This window comes from Hoplias malabaricus, chromosome 1 (assembly GCF_029633855.1).
Source record: "Hoplias malabaricus isolate fHopMal1 chromosome 1, fHopMal1.hap1, whole genome shotgun sequence".
Classification (NCBI taxonomy): Eukaryota; Metazoa; Chordata; class Actinopteri; order Characiformes; family Erythrinidae; genus Hoplias; species Hoplias malabaricus.
Window position 1 is genome coordinate 2,115,672 of NC_089800.1, and position 27,391 is coordinate 2,143,062.

General features: G+C 47.7%; 1 protein-coding gene across 1 annotated transcript; it reads right to left on the minus strand.

Annotated features, from left to right (window-relative positions):
• slc9a1a (solute carrier family 9 member A1a) lies at positions 1 to 26,795 on the minus strand. The gene is made up of 12 exons (XM_066643160.1): positions 25,936 to 26,795; positions 16,787 to 17,247; positions 16,214 to 16,464; positions 12,702 to 12,919; positions 11,692 to 11,894; positions 10,160 to 10,249; positions 8,028 to 8,098; positions 6,224 to 6,400; positions 5,564 to 5,678; positions 5,365 to 5,466; positions 4,215 to 4,287; positions 1 to 3,753 (listed from the first exon to the last, which is right to left on the minus strand). The coding sequence occupies exons 1-12, from the start codon at positions 26,234 to 26,236 to the stop codon at positions 3,446 to 3,448; spliced, it is 2,370 nt and encodes a 789-aa protein (XP_066499257.1). The 5' UTR covers positions 26,237 to 26,795; the 3' UTR covers positions 1 to 3,445.
• Between the last annotated feature and the right edge of the window lie 596 nt (positions 26,796 to 27,391).

Below are 27,391 nucleotides of genomic sequence, written 5' to 3' on the forward strand. Positions count from 1 at the left end.
TTGTGTTTATTGACTGATGACCGTTCGCTGGTTCCTGTGAGTGGACGCAGTGAGGATGGAGCACTGAAGCGAACACAGCGACACATTCATAAAGTTTCATTCGATAAATGATATTTAACATTTACAGTTTATAATATAGATCTCTCATGTTCCCAGTCACCGTATATAAAATAATATTCTATTGCAAACCCTCCTCCTCCTCCAGCAGTGAATCAGTTCCTAAATCAAATTCAAGAAGAAGGCAACGATGTGTGGAAAAAAAACAAACAAATTAAACAAAAGAGACATGCCATAAAACCACCAAGTTCAGAGACCCGTCTCATTGGTCAGTTCCGGGCCAAAAGACTGGACCCTGTCAAACAGAATGAACCACAGTAACTCGACCTCACTCTCTCCGCTCCTCTGGACACATTAAAGGTACGGTATGTAGGTTTCTCCACTCAGAATGGATGCAGCGCTACAGTAACAGGTGGAAACAGAGGTTTTCACAAGGAGCTTCACATCTAAGCAAAAAAAAATAGGAGATTTAAATATAAAGTTTAAGGAAAAAGTGGAAATAGTTTGGTAAAATCGTTTGGAGATGAAAATAAAGTGCCGTAAATTATAACTTTATTCTTTAATTCTAGTAGTTTGTGTGTTGAAGTGTCCTGGGAATGTCGCTCATGAATGAAGAATAAAGACTAGGAACGCTGGCACTGCCGGACACAGCCGGACAGTCCTCCTGCTGCACCTCTGACCGCGGGGGGATTATTGCTCGCAGTGGCTGGGGTTAAAGGTGCAGTCCTGCAGAAAGTGCTGGGGTCGCTGGTTATTAAGGAGGAGGGCGGGGGGTGCAGGGGTCACCTGACCGTAGCCAAATTGCGTGTAGTGGTATTATATACAAATGCAGACCCTGTCCTCGGCATCTTCTCCGATTAAAGTCAGCGTCAACAGGGAATCAGCGCTGCTGTTCCTGAACGCGGGGCGTGATTTTACCCACCGTGATCTGACAAAGAGCATGGCTTTCTAACAAGTGATATGATTGGTTAATAGGAGTTATCCCCGGCCACAGGTTCTCTCCTCTAGTGTAAAGCACTTCCAGAAGAGCAGAGACAAATGGGGGACACACTACAGACTGAGACCTGAGCGGAACGGTCTCACGCACTCCCTCCTGATCAAGTTCTCTCCGGTTCCAGATCACTGGCTGGTGTCGGGTACCACTCCCACACGACCCAGTCACTTCCTCCGAAACTCTGCTCGGAACGAGTAACCGCACCCCCTCTGAGCACACACACTCTACAAGCACACGGCTCAAACGCTGAGAGGGACACGGCCACTGTGCCGAGGAGACCAGGCCCCTTTGTGGGGAGTGGTGGGGGGTTACTATCATCTTCTGCCAAGCGATGGCTGAACCTGGAGTACCTCCGTGGCTTTTAAAGGGAGGCTAACATTTTAAAATTTGGAACCGAACGTTACCGAACGCTTCATTAGACGTCCAAAGTGTCCGGGCCCGGGGACGGCGCGTCAGAGCGGGGGTCAGTCTCGGAAATGAAGAAGTGACCGTGGAGATGCACCCAAACAAAAATACACATCGCATTAAGACGCTGGAGACACTGAAGCAGGGCCTGTCTACTCTGCATGCACACCAGCTTCTGGTACATGACGCCCATACAAAATAATGACGACCCAACCCCACCCACCACCCTCAGGGGGCAGTAAAGCACAGTTCCTGTTTTAAAGGGAAAAACTCAAAATCCAGGTTCACAGAGCGTGACCCGGACAGATTAAAACCCACCGGCTTGCGCACACTACACCGCTGACCTGCCCCTAGTGGACAGTCTGTACTAAACAAAGGGCATCTTTCCACTGCATGGTACCTACTCGATTCTGCTCTGCTTCTCCATTAGGTTCTTGTTTAGTGGCTGTTCTCTCGTGGTTCAGAGCGAGTCGAGTAGGGACTAAACCGTGGCGTGTAAACCTTGCAGAGCGCTGATCGTCCAGAGAGAGTCGTCGCTCTACGCTACGCAACGCAGACGACCAGCACCAACTCTCCATCTGTAAAATCTCCAGCTGCAGCAGAGATCACGTTTGTTTTTATCCGACTCACGACGGCAGCTCGTAAAATGACGCCGTGGTCTTTTGAAGAGGTTCAAACGCTCCTTGGATCGGTGGCCGACGAAAGAATCCAGCGAGAGCTGGACGCTGCAACAAGGAAGGAACAAACTCTACTGATCTGTCTGAACTGATGACGGAGCTGTGTTCAGTCCCAAACAACAACAACACGCCGATACACCATGTTGGGTTGTTGTGGAGAAGTGGAAAACCAACCAGGGACCAGGTGTAGATCTGCACCAAGCCGAGCTGAGTAGGTACCATGCAGTGGAAAAGCACCTAAAGACTCAAATTAAGAGCACAAGACAAAATGTCAGGCAAACATTGGGATACACTGGTCAAACCCTGTAGTTTTGTGAACGAAAATAAAAACCATCCTCTAAACACAGGAAACATGCAGCGAAACCTGGAACTGTGTGAAAAAGAGGGAGATATTTTCACTCTGGAACTCAAACATCCGTGTGATCCGACCAGTCCCCAAACTTCTGAAGATCAAAGGCCTACAGCGTGTCATCTGGGACACACAACGTCTCTGTGATTACCGGGAGAGTCCTATGAAGACACACGATGTAAAGTGTGTGTGTTCCCTTTTCTCCGTTAAGCTTGGTGTCTGTGAGATCCCCCAGAGTCACAGTTCTCTGCGTTTTTTGAGATTTCCAAGTCTCAAGGGGTTAGAGATGAACAAAGAAAGAAAAAATACATAATAATAATAAAAAAATACCAAATAAATAAACACACACACGTCAAGTCGAGGTCACAACCAGAACCGGACCGGACTCCGCTCCAGTGGACTGATTCAGGCGAAATTCAAGGCCTTTGGTTTGATATTGCTCCTGAAACGCGACACTATGGTTTGGGGATGATTTCTCATAAAGCACTGAAGTCATGAAGGCGAAATAAAAAAGGCAGGGCAGAGGGACGAGGGCGGAACCGCAGACGGACTCGCTGCAACAGTGCGGACCTTTGGTAATGCATAGATTCCCCTGTTCCACAAACGCCCCCCCGGCTCCTCTTCTGAGTTTAAAAACAAGAAGGAGAGGAACGAAAAGAGCTAGAAAACGAATGGCTATTTCCCCACCTCTCCCTCCGCGCTCTCGTTTGGTTCACACACGGTTTCTTCTTGTTTTGGCTTATGGCTAGAGTTCAACATTCCTGTTCTGTCTGGTGTCCATGCTTCACGCCCTGGAGGCGCTGCAGTGGCACGAATAAAAACGCAAAGTCATCCGGTCACGCTCCAGAGAGAGGGAGAGGGAGAGACTCTGACAGTGAAGGCAGCTAAAGAGCCAGTGACGTGCATCTCTCTCTCTCACTCTCTCTCTCACATTCACTCACTCACTCACTCTCCCTCGTTCCCTCAGGGGAGGAAGGGCTCATCCTCCTCCTCCTCGTCCTCAGCTGTGGCCGGTCCAGGGTCACTGAGGCAGCGGAGGAGACGCTGCTCTTTGCCATCCTCCTGCTCTTCTTTCTCCCCCTTGGCTTCTGAAGGAGGCTTCATGGTCAGCCCCTCCTCCTCCTCGTCCTCCCGGGGGGCGCGTCCGCACGCTCTCCCGAACTCGTCCACCACGCTGACCGAGTCTGGGCTCTGAGGGGACGCCAGGTCCACCTTAATGGACGGGACGGTGTCCGCATTGGCCGCAGGCTTCACGCTCCAGGCCTGAGGGTCTGTCACAGAAGCAGAGAGAGGGACAAGCATTTCCTCAGTCTCTGATTCACAGTAAAAGGTTTGGCTTAGTTTTCTAGAAAAGCTCTAATTATGTAATAAAGCTAATCCAGATATCACTAGACAGGAAGTTCTAAATCTGGACTTCCTGAGCATTCAAAACACCTCTATGTGGCCCTCTGCTGGACAAATATATTTTAGCACGAATAATAAATAAATCCCAAATAAAACGTGAAAAGTTTCTTATTTTTGCCAACGTTTTTTAAATAAAATGAATGCTGTCTAACGGTCTTTTAAATGAGTTGAAAAATGAGAGTGATTAATTCTAAACATGTCTGTACCATGCGTCTTCATAAAGTTTGCAAACCCCAGCTGTAGCTTTTAATCCCGATTAAAGTTTACACTGGATCACAGAAACCAGATCCAGTTCTTGACTAAAGTCTGAGAGGGAGGGGTCTCTTACCGGAGGCCAGTCGAGCTCTGGCGATGGTGGGGGAGTCTGGGGGCGGGGCTGGCACCGTGAGGTAATTGTTCATCTGTGAAATCCAAAAAGACACAAATAACATCATCATCATCCTCATGAACCTCATCCTCGCGTCTAGAATCAACCTCCTCATCCTCGCGTCTAGAATCAACCTCCTCATCCTCGCGTCTAGAATCAACCGTCATCCTCATCCTCGCGTCTAGAATCAACCTCCATCCTCATCCTCACGTCTAGAATCAACCTCCTCATCCTCACGTCTAGAATCAACCTCCTCATCCTCACGTCTAGAATCAACCTCCTCATCCTCATCTTCACGTCTAGAATCATTCACGATATTCATGGCTGTTTACATTAAACATAGATTGCCGACGGTGTACTACAGGGGTTTAACTCCTAAAGCCGAAAATGTATTTTTAAAACATGACTCTCTATAAAGCACTGCTCCGGTGGCACTCTCAGGCTCGGTATCAGTCCGTGGCCTGGCGTCTGAGAACCTCGCGGCTAAACCGTTAAACTGGCGCACACAGAAAAGAGAGAGAAGTGAAATCAAAGGCTACGTTCAAATTACAAGCCTCATTCATCAATTCAGATTTGAGATTCGATCAGATTTGGCTGTTGGGATGGTTCGCAGAATCTGTCTCTGATAGGTTTATTTACAACACCTCAGTCAGCAACAACGTTAGCTCATGTGTGTATCACGTTTTCTCAGGACGACAGCAAACATCTCCTTGACGAAAACAGTCGGCTTTTACAGCTTCACTGAGAAATGGGCTGAATCCCAAATGTCTCCCTAAACCCTTTGAAGTGCACACTGTCTTAAAATAAAGGTTTGAGCACTCATGCTTTGTGTTGTTTGTCAAATCAAAAAGCGCCTTATAATCAACTGAGTGTCACATCTCCCAGTCGAACTACAGTGTAGTAGTGCACTATGTAGGGAAGATGGTGCTATTTGGGACCCAGCTCTAAGCGTGGGTGTACAATCAAATCCAATCTGACGGATCATGTTTATGTCGCGCCCAGGAAGCACATATGAAAGTGACTCAAATCTGATTTGACACGTCCACACTTCGGCCTGGTAACGTGAACGCAGCCAAAACACCGGAGATTCCCTGTGGATCCGGTTCCTCACCCTCTTCTCCAGCTCTTTCATCTTCTTCCTCTTCAGCAGAATATCGCTCCATCCGTCTTCGTCCGGATCAACCACCAGAGTGTGTCTGTTGTATGACTGCAGCTGCAGAACACAAAAGCAAAGGTTAGCGAGAGACGGCATGAGTGGGTTCCGAAGGTTCTGAGGGCAGCAGAACGCCACAGAGACGCCGTGAACTCACTCTTTGCCGAGTTTTCTGGAGGTTGGTGCGGAGTATCTTCCGGATCTCCTCCTCGCGGCTCTTTGAGAGCTGAGGCAGCGCTCTCTCCGATGGGGTCTTTCTGGGCTGAATGTTTCTGTAAAAGAGGAACAGATTTACACATGAGCGTTTAACCCTTCGTCCTCCAAAAGGTCATTCTATAACCGTGTTAAGGTTTAAAGCCCAGTTGGGATTGGATTCGTTTTCAGGGGGATGTCTGTAATAAAAAAAAACCTTTACACCCCTCTTCTGTGAACTTGTTATTTTCCTCAAAGGACGTCAGGGAAAAACTCAGACGTGGTCGATTCAGACAGAAATAAAGCTACAGATGACCCCTGTATAAAGAGAGTATTACCCCAGGACCCCACAGACAGTTAATCCCTTCCAGACAGGGTTCATTCCTGATATAATTAACTGAATAACTCTTCCATTCTTCACTAATCTAATCTTTCTTTAGCAGAATGACAACAACAACTCCACAGCAGTGGCTGTCAAGCTGGTTCCCAGACGCGCCGTGTTTTTGTTATGGCCCAAAAAGGTGGAGTATCCGAGTGTCCGCGAGGACGAGGCTCCCTAAGGGCCCGTTTCAAGCCGAGGGCTACGGACCTGAGGGTCAAATAAAGGACAGCGGAGAAGACTCACTGCATAGAGACGGTGGAGGGCATGGCAGACGGCAGCTTGGCTCCTCCTCCGCTCTCCACCAGCTCGATGGCCTGCTTCATCTCCATCTTGTGGTAGAAAGCGATGAGCTGTGGCTCTTTGGACCTCTCTCCTGTGATCAGGCACTTCTTCACGTACTTCTTATTGAAGCGGTTCAACCTTTCAGAGACAGAGGAGAGAGAAAGAGAGGGATGGATGGAGACGGAGTGCAGTTAAACTAAGGAGCATATATCATCACTTTTGGAGCATTTCTATTGGTTCCTGCTGTGTTCAAACGAAGTACTAAACTAAACATCCACAAACATGGAGACGCACGTGTTGTTTCATCACCAGTAGATGTATCATCACCAGTATCATCACCAGTAGATTGACCAGAGGAGGATGGGTCACCCCTTGTGAGCCTGGTTCCTCCCAAGGTTTCTTCCTCAGCTGGGGGAGTTTTTCCTTGCCACTGTCGCCCCTGGCTTGCTCACTTGAGGGTTTTACATTTGTCTTTACATTTCATGTCAAATCTTGTCTTACTGGAATTCTGTGAAGCTGCTTTGTGACAACATCAGTTGTGAAAAGCGCTATATAAATAAATTTGATTTGATTTGAATTTGATTTGATTTGATTTGTTTGGACAGTGAAGATATCAAACTCAATCCGAGGCTGATTCTGTGTGATTGTGATGTCATAGCATAACAAGTGTTTGGTGGCTTCTGATTGGTCAAACCCATGTACAGGCAAATGATAACGTATAACGTTAGGACAAACCCCTCCTGCGATGTTATAGGCGCTAATAAAATGGCGTCTGCTGCGAATCGCTGTGTGGTATAAAAGCATTCAACCCTGATTTCTCGGAGCGCTCCTACACACTCCCTTTCTGCTCTGAACAAGCCCCTCGGTAAAGACTCATTAGCTCCTCCGAGGGGCTCTGAAATCGATCGCAGGTTTCTGAAGGTCACGCTCAAGCACGAGGCTCAGGAGACACGCACTCTCCGCGAGGAGCAGATAATTCTATAACGGCGTCTCAGCGCCGCTGGGCTTCGGATGAGCGCTCAGGAAAGAGGGCAGAAGAGCTCAGAGGAGGAGGAGGAGGAGTGGCATTTACGACGTGCTCCGTAAAAGAGAGAATGAGGTGTAATCAGAGGAACGTGTGCAACATCTACCGCACGAATAACCACAGCCATTACAACTTTACAGAGTGAAGCTGAGATTAAAGTAATGCCCCACAGAGCCATGATCCCAGAGGAACAGGTTTATAACGTTTATGACACGAGTCTTCGCACATTGTTCGTAACATCAGGACATCGCACCTCAGTAAAACCTTTTAAAAGAAACATTTGTGGGGAAACTATTCTCTGAAGTGATCTGAAACATCACAAATAAGTCACTGTTACCCCACTACAGAGCAGGAATAGAGCAATATCCTCATGTTTGTTTGCGCTTTTCAGCGTCTCCGTTGTCTGAAAACCTCCAGTGAATGCCGTGAGTGGAGAGAGAGAAAGCCTAGCATACCGGACTGAGACACTTTGTTTTTGTTTTTTACTTGTTTACAGACACTGGGGCTTCGTAAACATTAGAGCGGTTTCCAGAGCAGCACATGGAGAGGAGACACACTCAGAGCTTTATACACTGTTTTTGATTACAATCGTGAATGTCACCTCTAACTCAGAGAGAAATATGACTGGCGACAGGTTTTCATTTCAGTGCATCCCTAGCGAAGAGGCCATAAATTTAGCCGAGATTCACTTTAAGCCCCAGCCACTGCATTGAAACACACAGCAGAAGAACGTGGACCCACTTGTCTTTCCAGTGATGATGACCGTAGTGTCCACAAACGTCCTCGATGCCCGTCAGCAGGTGGTCCAGGAACTAAAGAGAAAACACAAAAGGAGAGCACAGGGATTAAAAACAGGACGACTTCAGCATCCGAATCGGACATGTTTAACAAACTCGGATCCCTCTACACTGCCCCGCCTCCGCTCTCGTCGAATGTGCTTCGGTTCGTAGTTTGCACGACTTGTGTATCGTTAAAACAAAGAGGTGTGGGTCCACTTCTCGGTTGCCATAACCAGCTACAATCCTCACCGATTAAAAACAGCTTTTGAAATCAGAACGTGGAATAATGTGTTCTCAGGAAGAGACCTTGACACTTCGGGATATATAAGAAAAAAGCTCGTGGAGCCATTCTCTTTTTAGAGAATTGTCTCAGGGACGAGGACCACCCTCAGGTTGAAGGCTGAGATTAAACCCTTTAACCCAATGCTGTTATGATTGAGACTGGATTCACTCGTTAGAAAAGGAGTCTACATTTGAACTAAGAGTGTGTGTGTGTCTGAAGCTCCTGGGCAGGCTCAGGGCCTTGGGCTGCACACGGGGTTAAACTTCCTTCACAGACAGCGGTATTAGGGCTGTTATTGGTGTTGTTATATTATTATAATGGTTGTTATTGTTGTTGTTATTAATAATGCGTCTCCGCTGTGGAGGCCTTTAAGACAGAGTCTCACTGACCGCAGGATAACGTCAACGCGTCTGAAGACAGTTATTTTGACAAAGAGAGACATTAATAACATCTGCCTAATGCCTCACTGACTAACCAGCCTCAGGGGGGTTCTGTGTGTGTGTGTGTGAGGAATGTGTGTGAGAGGAATGCTGGTTGTGGGCTATGCAGGTGAGGTGTGTGCACACGCTTGGGAGGATTCTGCATTTACTTTAAAAACAAACCTCAGCGTGTGTATTCGCCCTGCAGCGTGGGGTGTGTGTAAACCCTGGCCGCCGCCCTTTACCCACCCCCCTGCCGAATAGGAACGCTTCCTCTGAAAGCCATAACTCCCTTTACTCTGAGAGCGAAGACACAGGAACGTCGTTCACAACAAATATCATCGGTTCTGAGGACGCAGGGTTAGTTACTGGACACATTTGAACGGAGAGATTACTAATCTGAGCCGGACACAGCCCCCAGGACAAGCACTGAACACCTCTGAAACACAGCATCGTCTGGGCTCAACACGCACTGCAGCGTTCGGAACAGCAGGAGACCTGAGCACACCCCCAGCTGCAGCCAGGAGGTGGCGCTCAGACGCACACAGATCTGCCTCCAGCAGCTTGTCCTCGGTGACCCTGATCCCAGCAGGAGAGTCTCACGCAGCGGAACAGAGCGTCACGTCTCTGAGGAGAGGAGGATTATTCACACACGCCGTTGCAGAATAACGTTCCTATAAATTTTATTAAAAAGGGACCATCTACGATTGTGGGGAAACACAGCTCAAACTCTGCGTCTTTTTAAGGTGGAACGGTGTGTTTGAGGGAAACCAACGACTGTTTGTACAAGTCCGAAGTGTACGTTTTTATTCACTGTTTGAATTCCCACAGAAACTCATGTGTAACTCGAGGTGTTTAGTTTGTAGCACTGTCGCTAATGCAGTTAGCCGTCTCCCGAGTTTAGAGACATTTCCACCTTAAGTGATCTGAAACAGCAAAAGCAAGTCAGTGTTACCCCCCTATGGAGCAGGAATAGAGCAACATCCTCATCTCGGTTGGTGCTTTTCAGCGTTTGGAGTCTCTCCGTTGTCTAAAAACCTCCAGATGGCGTTTCTCTGCCGTGAGCAGAGAGAGAGAAAGCCTAGCACCGGACCCAGACACTTTGTTTTTTTACCCATTTACAGACACTGGGGCTTCGTAAACACATTAGAGCGGTTTCCAGAGCAGCACATGGAGAGGACACACACTCAGAGTTTTATACACAGTGCTTTTTGATTACAATAACAGCTTCGCCTTTTCTACATGTTTATATTGTGCCACTCCCGCAGTCACTGGACCCCGGAGTGCAGACCTCTACCGGAGGATTACGGGAGGATTAAGGAGGGATTAAGGAGGGGTTGAGGGGCTCAGACACAGGCGAGTGAAGAGTGAAAAGGAGGTCCTGGGGGTTACCTGAGTGTGGATCTCCTCGTTGATGGAGCGTTTGGTTTCCTGCTTCTTCTTCACAGCCAGGAGGTCAACCAGGGGGCGAATGGTCATCCCCTAGAACACAAGAAAAGGGTTCAGTCATCATCACACTGCTGACAGCCCTCAGAGGGAGTGTGACCTCGTCCTGCCGTCACGGGTGGGCGGGGTTCAGGGGCGGAGCTGGTGAGCGCTAACGTCCACGGAGAAAACTGTGCCAAAACTGCAGAATACAAAATTAGTTTAGACGATTGGATTAATAATGACCCAGGAACAGGGGGTGGAGTCACAGAGGGGGTGGAGTCACAGACTGCACAGGTTTCACACCCTCCTGAAGACAGTGTGTGCTGGTGCAGTCGACTCTAAGGAGAACTCAGACCAGACTTTGCTGCTGATGGAAATAATTCCCTCAAACACACACACTCCACCTTTCATTCCCTATGTACAGCTCATTCTGCAGCTAACACACACACACTCACATGTTTTGCGTCCAGGTTTTGAGCTGCATCGTGCAGAAACCCTGAGTGACCTTCAGGCTGCAGTAAACAGCAGGAACAGCTGCCTGTGATTACAATAACACTTGCAGTAAGTGCGTAACCCTCACATCCTTCACACAGGAACTAGGCACTTTAAAAACCACCCTCTGAGCTTCAGCTCTCACTGAGCCTTGTGTAAGATTAATCTAAACACACAGTGGGACACATCTCTCTCACACAGTGTGGTTTTCTGCAGAACCTGTCGAGAGCAACACACTGCAAACCCACGCTCCTCTCGGCTCAGGCCCTCTCTCTGATTAATGATGCAGCTTCGACACGGGTGAGCCTTCTCCTCCCGGCAGGTGAGCGTTCTCCTCCGACAGGTGAGAGTTCCACTCCGGCGGGAAACACAGCCTGGTGTTTACAGAATCAACAGCCCACACTCACTGTAGCAACTTCTGTAGCAAACAGCAACAAACCTACTGCTACACCACGAGTCAGAACTGAGCAGGTGAAGAATTCCCTAAACACACCCCAACCTTCCTTCACTCACACACACACACCTCAGGCCATGGGTGTGTTTGCTGTGGGAGCACACACACCGTTCTCTGCACATTCCCCTCAGTCATAGATCATCAACTCTGTATATAACGTGTTTTATGACTCACCTAAACCTTTATTTTTAAATATCTATTTTATGGAATATTTTTACTTTCCCACTGACTGATCTCAGGTCAGCACCACTAAACCGGGGGTGACCTTCACTGTAAACAACCGGGGGGTGACCCTCACTGGTCTGGGGTCAGTGAGGATTACTGAAATCAAGCTGTTGTTGTTTTTAAGCTCAGCGCCGGGCCTCTTTGACTCTGACCTAAACCTGGGATTAAGGGTCTGTTTATGGTGTAACACAGTGTTTATAAACTCCACACGAAGCTCTGAGCTGAAAGGAAAAGACGGGAATCCTTGTGAGAAACATGAGCGGACGCTAATCTCCGCTCTCGCATTAACCCTCGCAGCGCCGTCTCCCTCTACCCTCGGCCTCACCTGCACGAAGACGGTGAAGAAGATGACGGTGATGATGGAGGTGAGGAACATGTCCCTCATGGGGAATTTGTTCTTTTCCAGCAGGTATCCCAGGGAGAAGGCGATTGCCCCTCGCAGGCCACCGTAGGCGATGATGAACTGGTCCTTGGTGGTGAGCTTCACGATGCGGAACTTGTTGATCACAAACGTCAGCCCGATGACCCCTGAGAACAGAACAGGAGGTCACACAACATTCAGGAGAATAAACCCCAAACCAATCATAAAACAGCAGCAGCAGACCTCAGTAATGTTCTCATGGCTCAATGCCATCAAATGCTCACAGAAATCTGTCGTGTAAAGCCTTTTTTTTTTTAGAGTAGAAGCAGTGGATCAAATGTGGAACAGCTCGCTGGGAAACACAAACCTCATGGTGCTCAAACAGACCAAACCCCACCACCCCCCGAACCACAACGGCGCAGGGAACGCGAGGGACGCGTGACGCTTTGTCGGAACGCTTCCTTTGTGTTCTTTAAAGAAAACTGTTCTCCAAGCTCAGCACAGCTCCGCCTCCCCCTCACCCACCCTACATAGCTCCGCCTCCTCCCGAACATCTCTGCATTGCCCCCTGCACAGTTCTGCCTCCTCCTTCTCCCGCACCGGAAGGCTCCGCCCCCACATGGCTCTGCCTCATACACCCCCGCAACACCAGTGCCAGGTTGTCCAGGACTGCTTTTAGCATTTCAGAATAACAGCAGCTCCATTATAATAAATGCTGTTTATTCACAAGGGGGCGCCACTCTCTGTGGAGTATAACCTGCCTCTGAGCTGCACTGTAGAAATCTAATAAATACTGTTTGCTGCGTCTTGGTGGTAAACGACTGACCGTGATCAGGCCTTGTGTCTTGTAATTGTGTTTACGTCCCTGACTCCAGCGCAGTAACGTGTCTGTGGTCTCTGGACAGTGCGGACCCCTGCTAAACTGAAACACTAGGGGGCGCTGGGTTTCTGACCCAGAACGGTGTGGAACTCACCTAGAACTCGAGCCACCGTGCAGACTATGAGGGTGACGGTGATGAAGGTCCAGTTCCATTGGTGTTCTCCAGCGACGGTGGACACTCCGAGGAAGATGAAGATGAGGGTCTCACTCACGCTGCTCAACATCTTCAAGAAGTACTTGATGGTGGTGTGAGACTTGTGGGAAATGTTGGCCTCCACGTACGGCCTCATCACAGCGCCGCAGGCAATCAACCTGAGGGGAGAGGGGACACGGTCGGGTCAAGCTTCACCCTGTTTTCAGGGCCCTGTTGGGTTTATAACGGTAACATAGCACCCCACGGTATTTAATGAGGGCGGTATTTGTGTGTGTGTTGTGTCAAATTTCTGTTCTGTGTCTTTAAGTACAAACTCATAGTTCACTGACTGATGTCATCACATTCTGAAAATGGGTGGGGAAAAAAAAAAAGAAAACCACACAAGTCCAGTCACCCACCACAGTTGAGTTTAGCGCTGAGTGCTTTTGTCTGAAAACAGACAAAATATTCAGAAAGGCTTTCACTCAACTTGTGCTCACAGTTATGAGGCTTTCTCTCTAAACGTATGAGATTTGAGCCTCAGTTCCTTGGAAAATCATCTGCTGTGGTGTGCGAAGTTGTAGAACCGTCTTATTTCACTAGTTTTCTAGCTTTCAGCACCAGACGCTGAAGGGTTTTCGGCGCTGTGCAGTTCAGCTCATCCCAACAGTGCACACTGACAGGTGTAGAGGTTGTGCTGAACTGAACTGCACAGCGCCGAAAACCCTTCACTCGACTTTGTGCACATATATTAGTCCAACCCCCTACCATAATACTATATATCATGATAATATTTTGAGATTGTATGACTGTATTAAAAAAAAAAAAAAAGAAAGATCCCTTCCCTACACCCAATTTCGAAACTTATATGGACATTTCTTTAATTATTTTTGTTGCCCTCAGTATCACCCTTTGTGATTCCTGGTGTGTTTGTTTACATAAGTATCACCACTCTGTCGTTTTCTCTGGTCTCTTTATTCTGCGGTTGTTATGTCAATTTGTTTGAAAACAGTGGTTAAGCCTTGTCCTGGACTAGGCTTAATCCCTGTCTGGGAAACCAGCCCATAGATAATTCAAGTCGGACTGAAATGGGAAAGGGTACTTTACCTTCACTTTACCGGTGTTGTTTATTATTGTATGCTTTCTTTTGTTGTCGATACTCCAATTTTATTATATATTGTGCATAACAAAAATTATTAACTAATGAATAATTCATTCATTCATTCATTGTCCGTAACCGCTTACCCATTTCAGGCCGACTGGCCCCGAGCCTCACACACCCCTGAACCCGACCTGCCCCCGAGGAGGCTGAACGATACACGAGGCACATCTGAGAGCAGTGTGGGACCCATGGGTTCTCTGGCGTACACAGGAACTCCACGGTTGGTTACATTTACTCTAACAGCCCTCAGCTCTGCAACACCCTACAAACACCCAACACACCCACCCTGAGCATCGTAAACAGTTCGGTGTTGAGTTTGCATAATTCAGTCACGCCTGGATATGTCTCTGTTTCAACACACAGTGTCTTCACTACAAGAGAGAACGCTGTTCAAATCTTAAATATAAATGTAACAAAACATTTTGGAGAAAACAGGATGCTCCAGAGCAGCTGCACATCAGCTTCCTTCAATATTTCATTCTCTCCAGAACAGGGCTCTGTTCACACACAGCTTCCCCGTCACCGTCTGCAGAGTTCTCTCTGCCAAGATTATAATCTCTGCTACAGGACGGGGCGTCCTTTGTCCCCCGCAGTGGACCGATGTCCCTGTCTCTGCCAGCAATCTCATCCCTGTATCTGTCCAGAGAGCTCCTAACTCAACATCCTGCGGCAAAAGACAGCTCTGTCGGCACGCGGCGCCTCGTCCAGGGAGCAGTAAATCCTCTGGCATTTCTCACCGCTCATCGGTCAGAGATCAAAGAGATCAGAGAGAGGAGATCAGAGGGAAGAGATCAGTGATTAAAAATTTGGGAGAGGAGATCAGCGATCAATAATTCTGTATCAATATATAATCTCAATACAAAATGTTTCCGTAACAATGATATGATCAGGTTAGGTTCAATATTTTAATAAACATTAATAACAGCGTCTATCACTGAGTGAGGTTTTCACTGCCGTCAGTTCACTGCACGCTAAAGATATTAATATTATCAAAGGCAAGAATTATGTCATTTTTCGTTTGTTCCTGGCAGTTTTTCTGTGGATTTTATATCAATATTAAATTTTGAAATTAAGAAATATATCGCGATATAAACTGTGGCCATATCGTCCAGCCCTTAGTGGAGACTCAAACACAGGCTCAATGTGTCCATGTCTCCTAGGATGAAACACTTTACTTCTCCAATAAAACTGCATCATAATTCATCAGCGATGTACACGTACACGATGTACACGTACACAGCGATGTACACACACACGCACACACACACACACACACACACACGAGCTGTGGTAAAAGCATGTGATGAAATCTTGTTACCACATCATGACAGAGGTTAAAACAACACAGGCTGCAAGTATGAGCCGGGTGAGTAACCTCCTTCCTTTGTGTCAAAACCTTACATCTCCACCACATGAGCTTTACAGATGAAGACCGCTGACCGCTTCAGAACGAGGGGAATGAAAAAAAGACACGTAGGGCATTGCCGCCAATTTCAGTTGAACGTACAGGCTCAGTGCACTGGGATTGTTTGTGTTTTGAGAGAGAGAGAGAGACACCAAGAGAAAGAGAGGGAGAGAGAGAGAGAGAGACAGAGACCGAGAGTCCAAGAGAGAGAGAGAGAAAGAGACAGAGAGAGAGAAAGAGAAAGAGACAAGAGACAGAGAGAGAGAGAGAGAGAGAGAGAAAGAGACAGAGAGAGAGAGACAGAGAGAGAGAGAAAAAAAGACAGAGACACAGAGACAGAGAGAGAGAGAAAGAGACAGAGACAGAGACAGAGAGAGAGAGAGAGAAAGAGACAGAAAGAGACAGAGAGAGAGAGAGAGAAAGAGACAGAAAGAGACAGAGAGAGAGAGAGAAAGAGACAGAGAAAGAGAGAGAGAAAGAGACAGAGAGAGAGAGAGAGAAAGAGACAGAGAGAGAGAGAGACAGAGACAGAGAGAGAGAGAAAAAGAGACAGAGAGAGAGAGAGACAGAGACAGAGAGAGACAGAGACAGACAGAGAGAGAGAGAAAGAGACAGACAGAGAGAGAAAGAGACAGAGACAGAGAGAGAGAAAGAGACAGAGACAGAGAGAGAGAAAGAGAAAGAGAGAGAGAGAAAGAGAAAGAGAGAAAGAGACAGAAAGGTAAAGAAGAGAGAAAACAAGTAAAAAATGCCAAAACAAGCCATGATTTCTAAGGGTTATGTCGTTAAACGTAAGAGTTATTTGAGTGTGTTTCTATCGGACCATTCTTAACCACACTGCTGCCCAAAGGTCAACTAATGGAAAAAGCAGGAAAAGGACAGATTTGTGTAACGGCTGGTACTCACGCCATGATGCCGGAGAGATGGAACACCTCAGCGGAGAGGTAAGCCAAGTAGCTGTAGACGAAGACGAAGAGCGGCTCGATGACGCGCGTGTGAGCCGTGAAGCGAGACGTAAACGCCGACAGGATGCCGTAGACCGCCCCCACCATCACTCCGCCCAGCGACACCACCAGGAAACTCACGACTCCCAGGAACACGTCCAGCGCCGTCACTTCGCCCACACCGGCGTACTCCTCGAACAGGTGATACAGCACCTACAGGAGAACCAGAGGAGCAGAGCTGAGAGGAGAGGTCTCCCACTGTCTCCAGAAAAGTGAGAGTACGGACCAATCACGGCAGGACTTCCGTGTTTACACCTGAACGCTGTACGAGCGTAAACTCCACCTCAAACTGGAGTCCGAGGGCTGAGATATATATATACGGTGATATATATTTGGGCCTTCCTCCAGACATCGATTACAGCTCCAAGTGAAACTCACTACAAGTTCAAATCACCAGATTAAATCTATCCAGAGAAAGGAACGTTACACAAAGTCCTCCTGGAGGAACAGAACGTTCCCGGGGGAGGGCACTCACCACTGTGACGGCGTCGTTCAGCAGTGACTCCCCGAACACCAGGATGTGAAGGAGCTCGTTGATGTGGATTTCTTCAAAAACGGCCAGAACCGCCACAGGGTCCACGGCAGAAACGATGGACCCGAACAGCAGGCAGGGCAGCAGGGTCACGACGGCCAGGTTGGTGCCCTCTATCTGACACACGCCGTACAAAAGACCCCCGACAAAGAAGGAGTTCCAGAGAGTGCCCACCACTGCGAACATCAGGATGGTGCCTAGGTTTTCGGTGAAAGGCCTTATGGGTAAAAAATAGCCTGCATCCAAGATGATGGGGGGTAGAAGGCAGAGGAAGAATAGGTCTGACTCCAGAACAGGGGGTTTTTCACCCACCAGCTTAATGATGCCCCCCAACACCAGCCCCACCACAATCAACAGACAGCTCTCCGGGACGATGGAGGACAAACGGGGGATCAGGTGGAACCCTGAGAGAGAGAGAGAGAGAGAGAGAGAGAGATGATAAACAGAGTGATAAACAGAATGCACATTTGGAGGATGTGAAGCCGACTCATCCCTAAAGAAAAGAGCGCTGTGAAGAAAGCGTGTTTAAGGAGAAATCAGTGCTAATGGTCTGACAACACCACAAAAGAAAGAAAGGAATAAAGAGAATAGAGAGAGAGAGAAACGAAGGAGTGAGAGGAGGAGGTGGGAGGAGAGACGGGACAGCAGAGGAGCGTGGGCCGTAATTACAGATCTGTCAAACCCTTCAGTTCCATCCCAGAGGAACATTAAACTCCAGAGCTGAACGCCTGTCTGAAGAGATCTCACCGCCCCCACCCCTCCCCCTCTGAGCTCTTTCTGGAGCTTCTTTATCTCCCCTCATCCACGGACGCATCACAGTTCCCTCCTGAAGAACCCACTGCTCTGTGTTCTAGCTGGGGAGGGACTTTTCTGGTTCAGGAACCCGTTTATGTCGGTGGAAACATGCCAAAAAGGTTCCAGACTTGTGTCACGAACAGGAACAGAACTGGTTCTAGATCAGTGGAAAAGGGCTCTACCCCACAACACACACAGATACACACCCCATGACAAATGAGGAACAAGAACCTGTCACCCTTTAAGTCACACACACACACACACACTAATTCCTTTAGTAAAGAGCTGGACTGTGTAATCAAACGTGTCACTGATGCGGTCAGACACTGACCAGAGGAAACGTCCTGTTTGAAAAGGTCATATTTAATCAGGGTTTCTTTAGAGTTCACACAGACTCCGCCCACACTTCAAAAAAAGCACCTGCCCAAAGCTCAACACGCTTGAAGGAGAACATTAAGAGTGACAGGAAGCAAATGTTTAGGACCCCACATCATTCTCAGGTTCCCTTGTGCTCTGCAGTCAAGCCCTCGGGTGTCCCTCACGTGTCTCACCCACCCCCCCGATCCGAGCAACAGGAGAGACACACAGAACCAGGCCACCTGCTCCGCAACAGCAGCACACACTGAGAACACCCAATTAACACCAGGTCATTAGCAGCTTGGAAATGCCAGTCTACCCCCCCCCTCCCTCACTTCCCCAATCGCCCGCCCCATCACCCCCCAGCTACAACTGACACTCCTCTAATGAGCAGCTTCTCGGCTGAGAGCCAGAGCTCATTTACTTCACACGCCGTCTGTCGCTCACACCTCTACATCCACACAACAGAAATCAGGCCTGAAGCCTTACCCAGAAGGCAGTGAAGAATGGGAATGAATAGTGAATTTACAATCAGTAACAAGGCAGTTTTAAAATGTGAATAATAATTAAATAAATAAAGTAAAAACAAAAAACAAAAAAAAAAAACAAAGCTGATATCAGTGATATTCCTTTCTCCGTTTTGGAAAATATTCCCGTCCAGACGAATACAAAAACAGCTGCATTATCATTAAAGAGTATAGAGTATATCACTTAAAGAGTAAAGAGAGACATCAAAACACCACGAAGCCTGAGAGAAACACAGGTTTAATCCCAAATCACTCCATACTCCCTCTGTAGTGCACTACACAAGTCCTGAAACCACTGAGTCTAGGTCTTTACAGTTTAAAACCAGCTTCTGCTTCACACAGCGGGTCTCCCATACAGGACGGCCATGTTCAGAAGAAAACCACTGACTGCATCTTTAAACATCACTAGAAGTGCTCCCTCCTATAGTTGAAGAGGGTAATTCATTTTAAATCACTGTCCTGAAATCATAGAGGAGAAAAAAAGGGGATGGGTTTCCTAGTGATGGGGAATGGGTTACATAGTGCAGTTTCCTCAGTGCCGAGCATGGAGTAGCAAAGACAGAGGTTATATTCTCACTACTACAGCTCAAATGAGCATAATAATATTACATAGTGTTGCTTTAACGAATCATAATAAAATAATTCAACAGTGAAACAGTGTTCTCTCTGTCACAGTGTGATATTCTTTCTGCTCCTTCAGCTCCCTGAGGTTTTATGGTAATTACAACTGTAAAGGTTTCACAGGAACCGCGTCGATAAGGGCATGAATAACCTGTTCATCGCAAGCTTTCAGAGGAGAGCGCCTCACCTGAACCTAAACAAAGCTACAGCACAAAATTTAACTAACAAAGTACAGGTCTTACATCACATTTTCATTCCCACCTTAAAATGCCGCAGCAGTTCCAGTTCCCACTGTGACCCCAGGGCAGGGGGTGCCCACACTTTTGGGGATTAAGGTCTACTTTTAAAAGCTGACCACTTCTCAGTTTTCAGTAATCATCAGTGATTCAATTATGTTATGAAAGTATGTTGGGGTGTGCTCCCGGAACCCACTGAGAATGAACTGAAGGCTCTGCAGCTCAAAAAAAAAAAAAAGAGCCTTAACATGAGAGTTTATGAGAGGAGCCTGGGGCAATTTTCCTCCATCTTGAAATTGCCCAAAAATAGACAGGACTGTATGGAACAAAACCTAACGCTGATTGGACGGTGATACTTCTGGCAGAGCTTGGTTAATGGGTTTTTACTGTATTGGTATGGAGGGAATTTTTTTTTTAATAAATATTCACTGAGTGTTATTCGGAGCCCTCCCCAAAACCTTTGTTTACCCTCTTGACTTCTCACTTTTACTCCAAGTGCGTTTCTGGACGCACTCCAGCTCAGCTGACACATGGACACACACCGGTCAGAGTTATGTACACACAACTGAAACCTCAGTGATGAAGCCAGCGCAGCTGTTACAGTCTGGGGTTATAGTCGTCTCGGACTCGTGAGGGATTCCCTCAACCCGCCTCCCACAGCTCCACGGGAACAGCCGCTCACGCAGGAGACAGGGCCAAATAGGGGACGGATTCTCCTTTGTCTGGGTTTCAGAACCCTCGTCTGAACGCATCGTTTACTACCGTTAAATCACAGCGGAGCTCAGCACTGTGTCCGTGTCCAAGCCTAGGAATGGGGACGAGCCGTCCTTGCCGTGTCACTCTCGCACTTTCTTACTGTCCCTGAGGCCTTGTTTACGCAGTAACTGTATTAAAATGTATTAAAATGTATTCAAATATTCACTGCACGTATGATTAAAAAGGAGGGGGGCCCGGGTCAGGGACGGTCTGCAGTAGTCAGAAGGAGCCTGTAAAGAGAGTGGGTCAGAGCTCGAACGAACACAGACACACAGACACTGGCTCTAACAACTGCAGCAGAGCGGTTAGTTACAGAAGAGTCCTCGGCGTCCTCAAGGGGTCAGTAAACACGACTATCACACATTCAACAATGCCACGGCCAACAACAACTTCTCAAACACACACACACACAGGATCTCACACTAACACACATACAGGAAGTATGGTGCAAGCTGGTGCAGCAGTACCCACACACACACACACACACACACACACACACACACTGAAGGGGAAGTTGGCCCTGTGTTAAATTGTTTAAAGTACAATGTATCGAGCAGCAGAACAGAAAACATTGTAACACACACTTTCTTCATCATCAGCATTATCCAATCACACAGTCCTGCTCACGAGAGACAGATAGAGAGAGTGAGACAAAGACAAAGAGACAAGCACAGAGAGAGAGAGAAAAAGACAGAGACAAGCACAGAGAGAGAGAGAGAGAGAGACAGACAAAGACAAAGAGGCAGAGAGAGATAAAGAGAGAAAAGAGAAGAGCAGCTGGCGGAAGCGTCTCTTCTCTGAAGACGAACGCACTGCTGATGTGGACGAAGATAAGCTCGGAAAGAAGAGTTAAAAACCAAACATCACCCAGTCTCTTCCATCACAAAACCCTGATGTCCTCCCCCTCTCAGGAACCCACTCTATGGAGCATAAGCCGGTTCATTCAGAGAGGACAGACCAGCTCTGCAGCGGCCTGCTCGACCACAAAGATCATTTCTGTTCCTGTTTTTATAAAGAAATGAGTGTCCAGACTGTCCCATGACCCACAAAGGCCCACAGTGAAGCAGTGTTTCACTGACGCTGCTCCGGTCCGTCCTGAGGAATCCGCTCCGGGTTTTCTGACCTCATAAATAGCTGAGACAATATCCCCGGGGACAGCAGCAATCTTCTGAAGACAGGAAACCCTGACCATCCACCATCCCTCAGGAGAGCAAGAACGACTCGATGTTTTTAATCAACACAGACTGAGAGAATGCACTCAGCATTTGGAAAATTACAGAGGACACACAACTCCCATTAATTCCATCAGAGCACAGAGCTGGACGATGTGAGCGCAATTCACAGACCATTTTACCTCGATTACGATTAAATGGAGGATTATTCTGTTGTTGTTTGTTGCCTCACAGTTCACTGTCGAGGCTCGTGCTGTAAACACACTCCAGGGTTAAAGGTGGGGTGTGTGTTTCTGATGCGTCTCTGCGTCTGAGCCGTGCTCTGTTCGTATTCGGTGTGTGTTTGTGTTAAGTGTGAAACAGACTGAGGATAAACTTTGGCCTGAAACTGTTTATTCCTCAGTGTTTACATTTGACTTCTTTATGTTCAGAGTCAAAACACCTCCAAATAACACACACAGCATTTTTCTTTGGTACGAGCTCCAGTCGCTCGGTTCGCCTCTGTGTTTAGGTTCTCCTCCGTGCGGCTGATTGGACGAGGAAGAGTCACGTGACTATAGCACGGTAGCGTGGTTTTAAAAGGGACAGTACATGAACACACAGCGGGGATTATATATGCACACACTATATATAATAACATTAATTTTAAAATATGTATAAAAAGTATGAACAGAACTCTATTATTATGTAATTGACAGAGAAAATTACGATTTCGATGAAGTATCATGGCGCTATTAGACCTTTTTTTCTCCCACTATATTCATTTTTCTGTTTCCTAGTTTTTCTTCATGGTTCAGAAGGATTCTGTGACAGAATTCATGGAATTCACGGAGCCAGGACATCACCGACAGCTCCACACTGACCTGCGACATAACTCAGGCCCTCAGCGCTACACATTCCACCGCCACTAACATCTCTTTCTCTCTCTCTCTCTCTGTCTCTCCACCCTGATCAGTGTCACTATCTAACCCCATTAAGGGAGATGAGATATTAAGCAGCATTAGAGCATCTCACCCACGCTCTCCATTACAGGGGCGGGGTGTGGTGCTGTTGGTGCCAAAACATACGCTCAGTTACTGAAAACGTCGTGACCAAACACAAGCTGCTTACGCAGTGCAACATTTAGAAGCAGAACTGCAGCAGTGGCTTTAACTACCCACATCTGACCAGGTCCAGACAGAGTCTGAAACACGTTATCCACCTTAAAACCACCAGTCTGTGCACCGTAAAACCACCAGTCTGTGCACCTTAAAACCACCAGCCTCCACAGAAATGGCCATAAGGCAGGTATCAGAGGTGGGTGTGTGAGAGTGTGTGTGTGTGTGTGTGTGTGTGTGTGGGTTAAATGGAGCATAAGGACTTTAAAATGTTTGCAGAGCAAGAGAAACACGTCTCCATCAAACCTGCACCTCCTTATCAGCACTGCCAGCGCAGCGCAGGTAAACAGCATATCGTTTAGCAACAGCTGAAGAGGAAAAGCGTTCCGGAGCAGAGAACGCCGATCCGAGGACCGTAACCTCCCCAGACTTCAGCAGCGCGGCGTCCCGGAGGAGAACATCGCTCCAAACTCGGATATTCCCCTCCTCCCTCACCTCACCACACAACCACCTTTTAATAATAAACACACACACACACACACACACTGTTTATTTCGAAGGTGGGAAGCCGCTCCCAGACACGCCTTAAACTATCACACCGCGTCTGATCAGCCGCAGCGTGTAAGAAGGGAGTGGACTTTGTTGTGTCCAGATAGTGCAGTAATCACAGGGTTGCTCTAAGGGAACCGGCGCGAGAGGAGGAAACAGGGACACGCAAACAGGTCACGCTGGGTAACCCATCAAACTCACTGGTCAGTCGCAGTAAGGGTCAGTCACATTTTAGTGTCAGTGGAGCTGAAGGTCAGTAGTGAGGAAGGTCAGTAGTGAGGAGGGTCAGTAGTGAGGAGGGTCAGTAGTGAGGAGGGTCAGTAGTGAGGAGGGCCCGTTCCAGTGCTTGGAAATCTCTGCTCTAACAGACGACAAAGGAAAAGCAGAGTCACAGAACGCACAGCCTCACGTCTTGGGAGCGTAGATAAACCCCAGAGACACAGCTCTGTGCTGGAGCAGAAAAGGAGGGAGAAACACGAAACAGAGAAACGTGAGAGGCGGGTCACGTTGTCCGAGCTGTCCCATTTATCAGGTTTCTGTCAAACCAGGCAAACAATGAGTTAATCACAGGCGTCAAAGCTGAAGCAAATAAAGCAGTGATTCTTTATTTCTGTTTTTTCTGTTAATGTGTGTGAGCCGTTCTCTGGACCAGAGGGTCACGATCGGCGAGGGAGGGGCACTCCCGTATTCATGAGAGGAATCTATAGATCATTGGCCAGAGTCCAGTCATGCTCTAAAACTGACTCACGTTATCAAACAGTAACAACGCACACAAGAAACTGTATAAAAAGGGGAACATACTGTGCTTTCGAGATTAGTAAATGTCCCGAAATAATCCGACAACTGCAAGCGACAGAGCGACCAGTCATTTCCTCTGGGAGAACGCCGTTTGTCGCCACGATTCAGTGACCGGGCGACAATTGAATTAGAGCTGGACGATGCGGCCAAAATTTATATCGCAATATATTTCTGAATTTTAGTCGAAACGATATAAATCCAATATCGATTTGAAAAGGATAAAATCCAATGAAATACTTCCAAATGATGACAGCGCCCTCTAATGACGGTCAGTTAGTGACAGATGTAAATAATGTATGATAAAATATTGCAAATGTGTTTTAAAAAATAAAATCATATTATCGTTATTGAAACATTATATTGTGATATTTATTGATATTGAATAACTGTCCAGCCCTACATTGAACTGAATATAATTTCTCACCTTTATGTCGCTCTACACCACTACGCCACTGAATCTCCAACACTGTATAGTACACAATGTAATGGCGAAGTAGAATTACTTTTATAAATCTATAAGTAGGTTGTCGTTTGGGACAGAGCATAGTTTACGTGGTCGTGTTTCTCTTGCAAGGTTTCTTTTTTCTTTTGGAGACGTCTGTATTTTTCATTTATGCAAAATTTTCAGACGCCATGTCTGAGGAAACCTCTCGCAACCTAAGGGGCTGCTGCCTGCGTCTTTGTGTTTGGTTCAACATAAACAATGTCCGTCCAACTACTGACCAATCACAGTTGTTGCAGTCAGCGTCAATGCAACGTTTTCGTTTTGACACTGCCTCTGGCATAGGTTCAAAACACATGTATAGATAATGTTCTGTTTTGCGGTGAATGACAAGAAACTAACTTCGAGAGAGCTATGCAACTTCTGGCCTGCCCGTGTGAACAGGGGGTGAGTCTGAGGGGCGTTAAAGCCCCTTCTGGACCCGCAGTGCCAGGGGGATGCAAGTCTGCTGGAATCTGTCAGGACTCATACTGACCAATCCATAACCCGCCCCCAGGCTGTGTGGGAACCTCAGGCTTACGTTAAGGATCAACTTCGCAAACCAGCCATAAACTCACGCATTGTCTGCAATCACCTGTTAAACCTGTTCTTTAGGTGGCTCCCTTTTCACGTCAGCAGCGTTCTCACGTACCCAGGGCATGACAAAGCAGTGGGCGACTGCAGCAGAGTCCGTTTCTGCTCGACCGGTCTCCAAATCCAGACTAAACCGAGACCCTAAAGAAGCAGCAGTGGCTTTAAACTGTAATCCAGCGATGTAACTCACACAGACCTGACCACCTCCAGCGTCTCAAAAGAATTCCTAGATTACACTGGAGATCACTGGGAGTCTCTAACCCGCTTCCTCACATCTGGAACTGAACTCACTGGCCTCAGGCTCATGTGCAGCTGCTCCACGGCATCCTGTTCTAAAGAGAAAAGAGAAAAACTACACACGAACAACAGAAACTATCAGCTATGGGTGTGCAATCAGTCCACCTTAAACGACACGGACTTCAGGACAGAGCGTACACACACACACACAGACAAACACAAAGTCAGAGGCAGACAAAAAGATACAGTTAAAAAAATGCTTCTTCACTCAAGAATTCTTACAGGAAATGTTCTACGTAGAACCACAGGAACTTAAAAGAGCTCTTTACGTGATTAAATGCGTCGTTGCTTTGTGAAAGTGTTCTGATGTGGAATGTGTAATAGATTGTAGAAAAAGGTTTCTATACGACATCAAAGAGTGGTTCTTCTTTTGTAACAAAGCTCCCATCGTAACGACAGAAGAACTCCTTTTGGTGCCTTTCTCTTTAATCACGCAGAGAGCTTTTTAGGTGCCCATTTCCTTTAATAAAGAACAACTGAATGAGTACAGACAGAGAGAACTCCAGAATCTCAGACCCTTCCCTTCACATCAGTGTGTTTACGGTCAGAAGAGCTGTGTCTCAAGCTGAAATCTGGTTCAAATTGGTTCTTTAAAGTACAGATGGACATCTGAATCCAGGGGAGGACAGACACCTGGGATAAAACACCAAGCTCTGGGGAAGAAGGGCAGGGTTAGAAAGCACCAGGCAGAACAGGGTTCTCCGCCAGAGTTGGAGAAGTTACACAAGACCAGAAAGAGTTCTCTAAGAGCAAAGTTAAAGTACAGAGGAGTTTTTGACGGGGCTCTACAGGAGCAGTCCACCCAAGCTTACCTAACTTCATGAGGGAGGCCAGCAGAATCCAGAAGAAGATCTCGAAGGGTTTTTTGACGTGCCCGAAGTCGAAGTCGAGAACCGGGAACGACTTCTTCGTAAGGTTCTGCGGACCTCCTTTGCTGGAGCTGCCGTCCTTCTGTGAGCCTCCCGCGGCATTTACGTCTCCGGAGGTCCGGTGCGGGGAGCTGGCGGCTACGAGGGGAAGGAGATAGCAGCTCAACGCCGTCACGGCCACCACCAGCACGGGCAGTGACATGGACATCCCCCGCGCCCTGCGCCTCTCCGCCGAAGCCTTCATGGTCGGGAACGGCTCGGAAATTCCCCTCGTGTGGAACGGAAAGATAATGTTACACGGTTAAAGACCGTTCCCTCGTCTTCATACTGTCTGTTTCCCTTTTAAAGCCGGCTACCGTCCACCTTCACCTACAGCTCCACCTTCAGCTCCAGCTCCTACTTCCTCGCCTCGGCTGTTTTAGCTTTAGCCCAGCGCCAAGGCAAATGTCTGCAGCTCCGCCCCGTCAGGTGTCGTTGGGGAGAAGGGGGCGGCGGTTAAGAAGACGGGGTTTAGCTTAGCATAAGAGCTCGCTCACTCTCCCGTGCCGCGGTGTTTAACCCGGGGCTTTTCTGTGGTGAATTAGTGAATGGGGTTAACCCACACCTCCTCGGGCGACAACGACGGTTGTGAATATGAGGAAACTTAAAGCTGGAGAGTGAAGGGATGAGGAGAGCCCTCGGGGCGCGAGGGGAGTCACTGTTCGCGGCTGAGGGGATTCGGATCCCCACAGAGTGAAGCCCAGACCCGGAAAATCAGAAACGGATTTGAACTTTGAGGACGCTGCAGTGTGACTGTCCACTACTGCAGTATGGGGGCATTATATACACACACACACTAATACACACTCTGCAAACCGGAGAGAGGGAGGGACAGAGAGTAGCAAAGACATATAGGAAGGGAGGGGCAGAGAAAGAAAGAGAAACAGAGGCAGGGATAGAGATCAGACAGTGAAAAAGAGGGAGGGGGTGAGGAAAAATGAGTAGCTGTGAACTCTGAGGTGGACTCCCCCCTTTTTTATTATTTATTTTTTTACCCAGAGCGCCATCCAGTGATCAGGAGGTTCTCGGTGCCCTTGCTGTGAATGGAGCAACTTCAAGGTCAAGCACATGTTCAGACCGTCAGTGTTTCCCTGACATCAGCACCACACTAATCATGAGCAGATGTTTATGGGGGGCTTAAAGGAGTCCACACGCAGTGTGCATCACATAATATTTTGAAAACACTAGACAGAATCATGGGAGCACCAGATACTGTAAAGTGAGCAAAGCATGAAACCTATCATTTTTCCACTGTTACCTACTCAGTTCGGCTCTACATGCTTTTCAGTCGCTGGTCCCTGGTCAGTTTTCCACTCCCACAGACCCTCTGTGATTTGCATCTGATGTCGTCTCAAACCCC